The sequence below is a fragment of the Dermacentor variabilis genome, chromosome 1, assembly GCF_050947875.1.
Source record: "Dermacentor variabilis isolate Ectoservices chromosome 1, ASM5094787v1, whole genome shotgun sequence".
NCBI classification, from domain to species: Eukaryota; Metazoa; Arthropoda; class Arachnida; order Ixodida; family Ixodidae; genus Dermacentor; species Dermacentor variabilis.
Genome location: NC_134568.1, coordinates 50947755 through 50960896, shown reverse-complemented (window position 1 = coordinate 50960896; position 13142 = coordinate 50947755). Strand labels below are relative to the sequence as shown.

The 13142-nt window shown below is 43.9% G+C and overlaps 1 protein-coding gene across 4 annotated transcripts in view; it reads right to left on the bottom strand.

The window, feature by feature from the left end:
* The window catches only part of LOC142577811 (nonsense-mediated mRNA decay factor SMG7-like), a 118832-nt gene that overhangs the window by 37715 nt on the left and 67975 nt on the right, over positions 1 to 13142 (bottom strand). For 3 of the 4 annotated variants that reach the window (XM_075687258.1, XM_075687266.1, XM_075687273.1), the window contains exons 17-18: positions 9329 to 9430; positions 4003 to 4061 (exon numbers count right to left, since the gene is read on the bottom strand). In XM_075687258.1, coding sequence (XP_075543373.1) covers positions 4003 to 4061; positions 9329 to 9430 — 161 coding nt within the window. The remainder of the gene's footprint in view (positions 1 to 4002; positions 4062 to 9328; positions 9431 to 13142) is intronic. The other variant, XM_075687276.1, reaches the window with a different exon arrangement.

Here is a 13142-nt window from a genome sequence, read left to right as displayed (position 1 = left end):
GAGTATAAAAACATTTTTGACTGAGTGTATTTTAGGGTCCTTTACAGTAATAAGCAAGTTGCAAAAAAATTGGACAACTGCAAAAAGTACTGAATTTTCCATGCCGGATGTTCTCTAATCTGTACAGAATGTCTAAAAATCATTTGTGGCAGATAGCACAGCTCTAGTCCTTGAGTTGGATTACTCAAAAAGGCAGACATAACTTGCATGAGAAAATAGACTAACAGGCACATAAATAGACACAACTTTCACCTGTGTAACTGTACATGAAACGTATGCCAGGAATTCCAATTTGTGCCAGCCAATAGAGGTGTTTCCTGTGCACACATGGCAGCAGTAATGAATCGTGATGCTAGTTTTAAGTATTTTCACTCACTTTTGTTTTAATTTTTTCACAGTGAAATATGGCGGTGAAGCTATCTGAAGCTCTGATCTTTTTCAGCAGTATCAAGATGTCAGTGTTGCGTCAACATAAAGCCGCACAGCAGTGCAACGGCACCTCCCGAAGCCTGATTTTCTAACATTTTTGTTGATAGCAAACCAAAAGAAGTGAAATTTTCGCTAACTCTACTTCACATTTCTTTCTAAGATTTCCCCATGCAACAAATACCTGAGGACTGCAGGAAAACAAATAAAGACAGAAAATTTTGACTAAACCAACCGTTAACAGACCCCCTCAAAGGGGTTGACAGTCAAATGAAGTGGTGGGCAGTAAACCGGAGCAGAGGGTGGAATTTTCCCCGCTGCCCACTGTGGGGAGAACCCTGGGTTCTCCTGAAAGAAAGTTTCATAGTCTTTGGCATATAGATTCCTTCAATGAAGACCATAATCTCAGCAAGGCTTAGCCAAAAGACCTCTGATGTGGCTGCCGATTTGGCAATGATGCGAGATGCTTTTGCCTACATCCAAATATGCCCAGCTAAATAAAGCATTGGCGATCTTCCAGACTCTTTATGAAGAGTTGTGAGGACCACCCATTATAATAGCTGTCTTAACTCACTCAGCCCTAAATCCAAACTATATTTGTCAAACACAGCATCTAAGGTATAAAAACTGGCAAGGTGAATGTAGCACAGTCATGAAATATGAAAGACATGTCGGAATTCAAGCTCTTACTGGGGTAAGAGGGGAAAGTGAATTAAAGACAATGCAGTGAAGCATGATAAAGGAAAGAAGAGTGCTGACAGGTGTTCAGTGTTCTGTTGGATGAAAGAGCTATTAATGATGGCAACAAGCACACACAACTGATCTCAAGGAGAAGAGCAGAGTTCAATCAAGAGGTTCTCATGCCAGACTAATGACGGCACAGAGACGAGCTAACTGGGAACTGGGGACTGCAGCTGTCAGCCTCTGCCAAAGCTGCTGCATGGCAGGCAGTCAAGGCCTGTGGGATGCATTCAATGCATCGCCAACTGTTTCTACACATTGGAAGGAATGATTTAGAAAGAGCTAGAATATTAAATATACAGTCAACTTACATTAATCAGACCCCGACGGGACCATCGGAATTGGTTGAATTATCCGGCAGGTCAATTTAAACAAGATGCAGAAAAAATGGCAAAGCACACTGACAATGCATTTGGTTATATTTATCCGATTGTAACATGCCCCCCCCCCCTCCTCTAATATGTGCCTGTTTTCTATGTGTACAAAGTAGAAAACTAACCTACAAATGATATTAGAGATCCTAAATAAAGTTGAAACTTAATGCAGACTAGATTCTTTAGCGAAAAAATGAGTAAGGCAGACAGCACTCTAAAGTCAGCTTCACCGCGGTACAGCCGTGTTAAACGCTAAAGCATGCTATATACCGCAAAGGAGGTTTTGGTTCTTGCATTTGACTCGGCCCAATTTTCTTCAAAAAGAAAAGGCGCACATTAGAATCGAGTAACTAGCTTAACCAGACATTGTGGGCTACCTTTATAGCTGGAATATTTTCCTAGGGCAGGTAAAAAATCGATGTTTTCAATGGGAGATGGACGTGTGTTCAATGCAGTAATTGTCCCCTAAGCTCTGCCGAGACAGATGCTGCCACTAAATGGGTCATTGTTGGGGTCACTATAGGGGGGCCATGCATGCGCATGCCATCTGGTAAAATTCGAATTACCCGGCATAGGCCGGACCTTCGGCTGTGTTCAAATTAACCGGAGTCGAATTAGAGTCGAATCAGAGAGTTAAGACAATCATTTCGTTCGTTTTTTTTTTCTGGCACTAAACTGTCCTTTTCAGTGTCAAGCTTGGAATAATCACCAGGATATGTCGGGGGCCCCACATCAAGCATTACTAGTTCTCGATACATAACAGATGTATAACACTTGGAATGGGTGATCACACAGATTCCATATCCAAGTGATAATTCCCTTTGTTCCTTTATCATGTGGAATGAGTGGTATACACATAGTTTTTCAGCGCCAAAGTCATAATGCCCTTTGTGCCTTATCACATGGTATGAGTCGGTATGAGTGGTATGCACTCCAGACACTTCTGTGATAATGCCCTCTATCATATGGACCAAATGGTATGCACAGGGGGCTCTGAACCACTTTTTCTTGAAGTGATAAAATGCCTCTGAAGTTATGGTAGGCTATTTAAGAAATACTTTACTGCAAAAAGTACTTCAATGTGTTCAGCAGAAGCGGAGTTGTTGGCAATCCCACTCCCTTCGACGCGTTTTCGCACCTTCTTCAATGCCTTGCGCTGCAAAGGCTACGGCAGAGCGTGCCTGCAACGCTCCGCCTACTGAAAGCTACGGTGGCATGGAGTTCAAATTTGATTTTGGATCTACACGTAGATGGCACTGCTTTCGATTTTCGTGCCTACGATGCACCAAACGTAGGCCAAATGCAGTTGTCCTTAGAGAGTCGCAGTGCGGTTAGTAGTGCACTTGTCATGGCATCCCGTGCAGCTTGCCGCAGTACCTACGCTATGTAGCAGACTGCAGCTACATGCAACTGTACTACGCATGCGCAGTGTTTGCTTTGTGCATGACAGGGCTTGAGCACTTGCTCGCGCTCATATGCTCCAGTCTGGCTGTGCTACGTGGTGCAGACCGGCCTTGTCCTGTGGCAGCTTGACTGGCGGATAGTAGGCACATGCAATTTGCTTATTTTGAAGTGCTACTGATAGCTCAATACGAAGCAAAGTCTGCCAAGGCATCTAACCAGGAGCAGCCAGGAGTGAGTGCACGCTGGCAAGCGTACATGTAGTCTGACCTGAGTTTCGCATGGTTAGAGGCTTGTTCAGAGTTCAAAACTAGTCGAAATTAGCGAGACCCAATGGCCACGACACCGATAAGCAGGTTGGCCAAAATTTAATTCCTACGCGGGCGGCTGTGGCTGAGCGTGAACAAACGATAGCTTCTTCCGCAAGTATGCACCTATTATTGAAATTTAAAAGCCATATTCTGCTTATTTCAGCCTGTTAATTAAACTATGTCAATAAATATACACTGTAACAGTAGGAAGAAGTGCACTGATCCAAACACCCTTCTTGATTGCTGTCAGCTATTGGCCAATAGCAGCTGCATATGGGAATTTGCTATATTATGAAATGAAGTGTCCAGGAAAGAGTGCAGAGCAGGCTTCTGTTAAAAAGAGAGTGTTTGAGAGAAAAGTGACTTTGCACTTCGCGTAAGAGCTCCATGTGCCCCACATGACTGCAAAACTTGGCTGAGATGTTCACAGCAGCATATGCTATATGTGGGCTAAGTTTTTTCACCAAGCTCGAGGGTTGGGTCAGGACCCCTTTAAGCTCCAAGCTGATAAGGGCCTCAGGCCATCACATGGTGTTAGTGCTGTATGCAGACAGTTCTTTAGGACACCCTTGACAACTGTGTCCACTTCTCAATGCTCTAGTGGCAGCCCACACCATAGGATAGCATGCTGACCCTAATTGTGCACACATAGATGTACACACAAACAATGTACAATGTGCAATTCTCTTAGCACACAGTGATTTACATGAACCTGTTTTCTTAAAAAAAGAAAAAAGCCATATGCTTACGGGAAGGGCTGGTGATGCCATGGTTTTTCATCAACCTTGTGGTTACTCTGACCGGGTATCTGCAATGATATGAACAGGGTGCATCTTGCGAGTTGATAGCATAAGCAGTGAGATATTGTGATTATATATATATATGTATACCTACTGTGTCTTCACAACCAGAAATATTCAACATGAAACAAGAAAATGCGGGAGTAAAAACTGTGAATGAACAAAGGCATTTAAATAGTGATTTAAAAGTGAGCCCAACTACAGGAAGCAGCTGCAACATGCTGCAGGTAAGTTGCTGTACAATGAAACATTGAGAGCTATGCAAAGGCATGGAAAGACTGCCACAGTACATATGCAGGCATTGTCAATAAGTAGGTGTTAAACTGAAAAGGAGAAATACATAAACACATAAAACTTGTATAGTGCACTTATGTGCCCTCATTCTGGTGGAGGTGTAAAATTATGTGACACGAAAAGGCAAATGCTGACTTTTGAGATACGGCACATACTTCGCACGCAAGGTAGTGGTAGCATGCATCTGGCATGAGAAGGGAGTATTTATGTTTAGCAAGTCGTACCATGCACAAACACTCCCTCATCTTTAATGGCCCTTCTGCTGCTGCAGAGGTCTATTCAATTCGTGCGTGGTTCACAGAACCGGGATACCAGAAGGGTCTGGCAGTGCTGGTGCAACACACACAGTCAAGGAATGCTGGTGCAGCATGTTGCTTACATTATTCAATGGAGCACTGAAATACAGGCTATGCTGCCTGCTTGGCCTAATTGCATGGTGGCCTTGTGCATGCAGTTGCTTTCGTGGTGCACCACAAGCTTCCAGTCTGTGTTTTCAGCGTGATTCCCACAGTGCTGTGCCCTGAACAAACCTGACATGTGCTGCAAAATAAGTCAGGGTGTATTTAGCCCCTACAATTGTTTCAGAGTGCCAGGAGCAATTTCGGCCATGTTGTATTACTGATTATTTAGGAACCTTTCATATGGCCTCTAGAAATGCCTTTCAGGTCATCAAACATTGCACCGGTAAATGTCATCTGCAAGTTGCTGTGCACCTTTTCTGTACCACTTTGCCACCAGATGCAAAAGTTTTTTGTACAACGGTAAGGTGCAATTGTAGTGAAAGGTGTGCTTCTGCATAGAAGAATCATGGGTACTGTGTTCAACTGCTCTGTAGGCTGGGGATAGAAGGGCAGTAAGCCATGGCTGAATCGAAACAGACCCAAGATTGAAGTAGATTTGAGTTGCATACTGTTTATGCCTAAACACCACAACACTACAAACAGGATTAATTTTGATCAAATGGGTTGTTTAGTGTGGACCTATGGCATGCCACGGCGCATAAGCATTCTTGCATTACACCCCCACTGGAATGCAGCTGCCATGGCTGGGTTCTCAGCAGCACATGGTCATAACGACTAAGCCACCACAGTGAGTAACAACATAAGCTTCAGGAAAGTGCCAACCACTGGATAAAAATATTGTGCCTTTCTAAATTAAAAAATAAAAACCCTACAGGTTGTGCAGGGCATAAAGATAGTTTCTTTTTCTTCTTTTTCTGTCCCAGCTACAACAGTGACTGAGCAGGAATCATGGCAGTTTTCTTTTTGCTTACAGCAGCAAGTACTCTGAGCTTTTCCCGACATGCCCGATCTTACTTCAAATGTAAAGTTTTGCATGGAGGTTGCTCCATATCTACACTATCTGAAACTAGGCTTTTTACACCTTTTTACAAGGTGCAAAATTGCATTGTAGTTGTTGCTGAACTACCCCTCAAGCTACACACTTGGATAGCTAGAGCAAAGCCCTGAACACCTGAGCTAAGTGATATTGGCCTGTGTGGCATGTACGGGGGCACAGGCCAAACCATCAATCCTCACTTTAAAAAAAGGAGTACAAAAAATAAGTGCCTCCTTGTTGAATTTTTTGCTTGATAACATGCCAGGTAGACCTGAATAAAGAATTTAAGTGGTGGCAAGTACTAATAAAGATGAACCTTTCAGTGTCCCTGACGTATTGTTATGTTTCTGCATTTCTGTCCCACCATGTCACTGATGTACTCATACATTCTCCACTCTCTCCTGTCAAATTTGTGGTAACATGAAGTTTGCGAGCTCTGTGGTAGTTCCATCATTTGTTGTACATTTCTCAAAGCAGATTTTCGAATCTCTCTGGGTTTGCTCAGTGCGAGTTTTTGTTAGCGGGCTGCAGAACACACCCCTTTGTGTGCATAGTTGCAACATGTGGAGCGCACATCTGCAGAAGGGGATGGGTTGCCCCTTGACTTAGTGTGCCTCTACCATAGCAATTCTCTGCTCAAATATTTTCAATGTAGCGCAAAGCCATCACTGGCATTTTTCTGCTATCTGTCGTATGTTTATAGAATTTTTTTTACCCAAAAACGGCGGCCCTATCACAGAAGCGTGTGCATCAGAACTGGGTAGGAGATACAAAACAAAGAGAGGAATGTCGGGACCCTAATGAGAGTTGATTTACCATTATCCGTGTAAACTTTTTCCCCTTCTGTATAACTACTGTAATTTATGCAACAGAATGTCAATTTGCACTGCCTTTGACACCACAGATCATATTCCACAGTTAGCTAACCATCAGTCCTGCAGTAAAGACCCGAAGCAAAACGAAAATTAACTGATTCTGCTGCTGTCAAAGTAATGAGTGTGGAAGCTATGCAGACCTTACGCCGAAGCAAGGATTCTAACTAATTAACTTTGTCTTCAATACGTACACGTATCTGCGTAATAAATTTGTAAATTTCTGCCTCCTCTAGATGAAACTTGCGTTCGCGCCATGTGGACAAGTTGATAGTACTGTACAGCCCATCACCATGGGGCAGGATAAAATGAACTGCTGCACCGAACCGGTTTGAGAATCATTATAACTTTTTATTTCTCAGAACTGGAACTGAAGCAGAACAACACTGGAGCGCATTGAACCTGAACCAGCATATTTTTTTTTGGTTTGACACCCCGACTGTAATCCTATCTTTATAAGTTGCCATCCATGCTGTTTCTGCATTTTACATTACCTTTTGAATCGGGTAGTGATGTAAATGTAGCAGCGACAGAAGTAAATAAATGATGTTTTGCACACACTCAAAGGTAAACATTTGACAGATGTCTGCCCGGTAGGGTACAACTGAATTAAGGAGAAGGAAAACTCCAACCTATACTTATTTTAAAAACCCAACATTTCAATATTCCTGCAGGCCTCATTTACCCAAATTCTTGCCTATAACGAACAACATGGGAACGTTTGTTTGGTTTTCCATAGACTCAATACAAAAAAAAAAAAAAAAAAAAATCCGCTTAGGACGCTGCACCCGACGTACTCTTTGGTTAGGACAAACACTTTTAGTGACCACCACCGCTACCGATCCTGGAGGCAAGGGTGCCTGAGCCGCACACTGCCCGTGGACAGAGGTGAAAACAAGAGGAGGAAACAAAAATGTTACAGTGATGTTTAACTTCCTGAACGCAGGTGATGTGCAAGCGTATGGGTGCTGCAGTGCACACGAAGCTATCGACCCTCGGTGCACCTAGACACTGTCTACACTGTCTGCATCGCAGATCATATTCAAGACAGGGCTTGTGCGGCTGCGTCATATGCAGAAGCTGCAGCCAGAGTAGAATGCCCCCTTGTAAACGTTTGCTTACCAGCTAATTTGACAAGCATAGTGTCAGTGCGCACAGGCAAACATGAACACATCAAACTCGATGGCCGTGGACGCTTGCTGTCAAGCCACTGGCGAGAGGAATCGCAGCAGCAGCAGCGAGCCTAGTGACCTTCGTGCTGTCTATCACTTCATTGCAAACTGAGTAGAGAGAACACAGTGCATGCAAAGCCACGAGCCATCGGCCCACCTAGACTGTACCCCCAAAGCAGGTCATTTTCAAGATGAAGCCCACCTGACCAAGCGTGGCCGAAATACGCCCTCTCCCTCTTTCCTTTCCCTCAGGGCCTTGCGAGCGACGTAAGATGGCGCACTTACTCCTCCCTTTCCTCCCTTGCTCATGCAAGATTGAGCTGCCATTGTCGGCTCACTGTAGCACACTTTCACTCGCACACACAGCGTACAGTGCGCGAGGACGATGTTATCACAAGACGAAGCTGGCACGTCCGCATTGCAAGCACGACCTGTAGCAACTGCTAGGGGAGGCCAACCCAGCGCACCTTCGCCTACTTCCTCCTCAACGATGCTTCGCCATGTTTCTCCTTCCCCACCTTGCTCAACGTCACCTAGACTTTCCTCAAGGTGGCGTTGCTTTGCCACACACTCCTTTCTACTTTTGCTAGCTCGGAGTCTGCACCGCTGACCTGTGAGGCAGCAGATGCCTGCTTAACTCCCTAGTGAACTTTTTCCAGCAGCATGAAGGCAAAGAAGGATTTTTAAGGTCAGTAGGTGAGATGACGTCGCTTGTGGCTGCTCACCGATTTGCACAGAAGCGACAAACGTCCACCACAGACTGGATGAAACCAAGCAAGAGCACCACTTGAAGACAGTTTTCTATTAAGCTCAGCTAAATAAATGCTTTTTATGTCATTTAATGCTTTTTATGTCATTTCCCCCCCCCCCCCCGCCCCCGTTGTAAGTCTACTTTATTTACCACTTTGAAGTAAGATTTGGATGCACCTGGTCATGTTGCCAATTCTTCTTCTGATAAGACGAACTTCTGATAAGAGAATCCAATTTTCGTGGTCCCTTCGAGCTCATCTTAAAGGGAGTCTACTGTAACCTCATAATCATGGCAACTTGGCAACTTATAGCTGCTGCTGCTGATTGGCCATCTACAACATAGTATGATCACCCCCAACTAAAATCTATTGCATTCAATGTATAGAAAATGCTTCCTGAAGCATGTGACCATCAGTCACCATTATGGTGATGTCAATATCAGATTTCTTTTTTTTATGCCTTGAAGGCAGAGTTTTAAAGATAAACATACAACACCTTCATTCTCTTTTGTGGTTTCTTGGCTCTCTCTCAACTATTACATCTTTCTGCCTAGAAAGAGTATGAACAATGTTTGCTTTACGGTAGTGCATCAGGTGCAAGGTTGCACATTTCACTCGATCAGGAGGTGTGTGCTATAATGCCAATGGTTCCAAATTTCAATAACTCATTTGTGAGCAGCACACTGCCCTCCAGGATTCCCTCCTCTGTTGGCTAGTACCAAAGCCAACCTGTACAGCAAATCACCTGCAGCATGAAGCAGCATGTTTCACAACTTTGCATTCCATGTTAATTCAAAGCAATATTCTCTCCAAGTGAACTTCCACAGTAGTGGTAAAGGTGACCCCTCACATTATGCACAGCAGGTGACAGAGCGTCAGCAGAGGGACCCCTCCGTCCACTATGGCTGTCAACCAGGCCTGCACTTCGTTGCTCCCACTGCTGAAAAATAGCCTGACGGCAGGGGGGTAATTCACAATTGGAAGGCCATCTGTTCTGTGTGAACTGACAGAATATTGCCACAGAGAAAGAAAAAAAGAAAAAGAAAAAGCAGCAGCTTGAAAAGAAAAAGTGATCAAGTCATATTTTTCGATGTTGCACCTACAAGGACAAAATCACCCTGTAATCGCCCTTTATCGACGAATGTTTTAGGCAACAGAACAGAAAAAAATTTGTTTCTTGCAGAGTTTCTGGCTAAATTTCTTCGGCCAACGTTGAATGACAAGCAGCAAGTGTCATTTGTTGGAACACAGGACAAGGAAGAAGTTTGGCATGCGACTTGCTTTTTTTTAAAGCACAGTCAGAGGAGCGAGACCAATGCAAGATCTCTGGCTGCAGTGGTCTCACACATGTAATATAAAGCAAAGGCAATGTACACCTGTAGTTCGCATATGACTAGAGCTGTCTGCACATGTTCCAAATGAAACCATAGGTGTCTTGGGGTGATGCTCACTACCAGTGTTCTGCCTGGTGTTGCCTCCCTATTACTAAAAAGGCTTCCACAAAATATTTTTTTCTTTTTGTTGATTAAGCTTATTCTCAGTGTAGTTTGCACATTCAGATGAAAAATACTTTTATTTTGCATATTTGTATGTCTCTACCTTAAAGGCTAAAGGAGTACAGACATCACATTTTAGACTTGTCATCTTTTTGCATTTAACGAAGGCCTTTGCATAGTACTGGCTAATACCAGAGTGCTCTTCATAGATTACTATAATACTTGCTTCTACGAACCATTTTCAGTTTCGGTCGCCAGGAAGTGGATGTGTCATGACACCATGACATAGTGGCTGGCTCTGTTGCTGTGATGACTGTGGCTGCCATGCTTGAGTGCAGCCAGAAGAGATGCACATAGCAGTTTTTACGAGCAACAACGGCATACCGAGCCTCATTCCTACAACACTGTCAAATTTTGCTCTGCGTCAGAAGGTCAACACAATGCCTACGACGCCAGGTCCCCAGCATTTCTATAAAATTTCAGTATCAAATTAAAAAATTAATGTTTCCCAACCTTCATACTTGCAAAGAGTGACCCTTTTACATGCGAGAAGTGTGTGGTACAGCTTCTACTACTTCAAAAACGTGTATGCCAGTACTCCTTTAAAAGTGGCTACAAATTGCTCAAGCCTAACCTTCTAGCAGACAGTGCCTGCATAACAGAACATTTCCAAGGAAAAGCTAGAACTTTTAGAGACGTTGTGACTGCTCTGCAGCCTGCATTTCTTTAACTTTTACCCAACTTTAACCACAGGTCTGTTATATTCAGAACCATCTAGTTTTCAGTACAATACGAGACTGTCTGATCATGGTCACATGCACTAAGTTCCTCAAACGAAACATTGCTGATAGTCCAAAATATGATTTCAAGTGGCACATATGCCTTGACACTAAACCTGCAATCTAGTTTGTATTTGACAAAACAACACTAAAACAGATGGGGGCTAAGTAACATATGCATGTGACCACTGCGTGCTTGGGTGGTTTTCTTCTGTTTAGGTCAAATAAAAATGTTCATCAACTTGCCCAAGCTATCTTGCTACTGCACGCCCGAATTCACTGGGAAACTTGAAAGCCACTGGGCTTCTTACTGTTGAATAATGGGCATGCTAGCACCAGACACTGCTGCTGGAAGAAAAATAAAATTGGCTCACCAACTAGGACGCGAACACCAATATTCCCTATCACACATTTGCTGCTAGCAAACAGAAAAAGAGAAAAAAAACCCACCGCATTCCTCACCAGTTGTGAGGAGGTTGCTAGGCAAAACAAACACAAAGCTGGCAGAAAAATAATGACCGACCCATAACATTAAGCTGTGACCCACCAATAACCAAATAGGCAATCTTGTCTGTAAACCTGTCACGATTTAGTGCAGCAATTAAAACAACTTATAATTCTCTATGCTTCAGAACAATTGAAAATGACTTAGCTACAGAGTAATATATACAGCATCTACTTTTGTAAGATATTTTTTAAGGTACTTAAAAACAGCCAGGATATATTTTTTTCTTGCACATGTATGATTTGCTGTTCATTAAAATACACTCGTAGACAAACATATGACCTCTAGCAGCAATGTGCCAAGTTGTGTACCTTTAGGTCAATGCAGCTATTTATTGCTGCTAATATGGTATTACTGCATACATACAACATTAAGTGATTGATGACTGACCCCAGAATGCCATCCCATTTTACCTTAAAAAGGACCTTGAAGAAAGAAAGGGGGAGGGGTTCATTTCATGTATTGCTGCTAGCAGCCACTGCTCTGATATATGCACATGCATAGCAATAATGAAGCAATGTTCAGGGGTCACTGCATTAAAACTTGTTAATTCAAATTTCACACGGATGTCCATGAAGTACCGTAAAAGCTTATTAATTCCAAATTTCGGATAATTCAAAGTAGCTGCCGCGGTACGTCTAACAATGTACTGAAAGCCATATGTAACGCATCCCACTAATTCAAACTGAAATCTGCACCGCCACCGATGATTTGAACTCTGCGCTATCGTGGATGGGGAGAGTACTGTGCGCGGGAGCACATTGGCTATGCTGGCGTTGCCGCGCGGGCCGCGCAGCTTTGCTCTTTCCACCTGCGACCCTCTGTTTAGGCCTAAATAGAGAGAGAGACGCATTTGCGACTGGGCAGGCATGGCCAACGCCTCCATTGCAGGTCGCTTCTCTTCCTCTCTCAAGACCTTCAAGATAAAAATGCGAATGCGGCACTGCATGTTTTTTTTTGTTTTTTTTGTCATGTTACATCTTGGAGGCTATGCTCTTTTTTACGAGGTGTTATGCCAAGAAGCGGCACCAGGTAATGTCAAGCATGGCGGCCGTGACGTTTATCAGCACTCGCAGTACCAAAAAGCATAGCCTTTGAGATTTGCGGCTATTACTGAAAGGAAAGCATCGTTGGGATACGTGTTTGGACGCCACCTATACGTATAGTGGAACTCAGCAGCGTGCAGCCAGTGCAGCTATGAAAGTACAACGGAAACAAACGTCACAGCAGGTTGTGGTGCATTTCGCAAGTGCATTTTAGAGTGCAGCTCTTGTTCCTGTGATGAGCGTCAGTGGCGCAAAAACGTGTTTATAGTCCTGACATTTTCAGCGCGCGTAGCTTGCGGCCAGTCGTGCTACGGCGCTTGCACCAATGGCTTGCACTGAGTGAGTGGGGAAAGCGGGGCAGAAGCACGCCCTCTCCTGTTGCATACGAGGCATGAAGGCGAGGCGAGGAGGGGAGCACAGGGACGTTCTTCTCTGGCGGCTGCTGCTTTCAGCGCAGCTGTGTGGCCGCTGTATCTTGAAAGTGACCTGCAACTTGGCCAAAGTTCACGCCCGCGTGGGCCTCATCTTCAAAGCGATCTGCGATGCTTGCAGAGTGCACGTAGTGCCGGTCGCTTCGTATGTGATGTGCTTTCTACATTTCATTCGCATTGAAGCAAGAGATGTATGAAGGTCAATTCACTCGCTGCTGCTGCCGCGATTCTTCCTCCCTCCAACGTTTTTGAGCAAGTTTTCGCGGTCATTGAGTGAGGTGTATTCATGTTTACCTGTGCGTGTGTGACACAGTGCTTGTTAATTTAGTAAGCAAGCAAATGTTTACAAGTTTATATAGCCGATAATACTACTATCCTTCACATAGCTATCTACTATTTTGCTATCG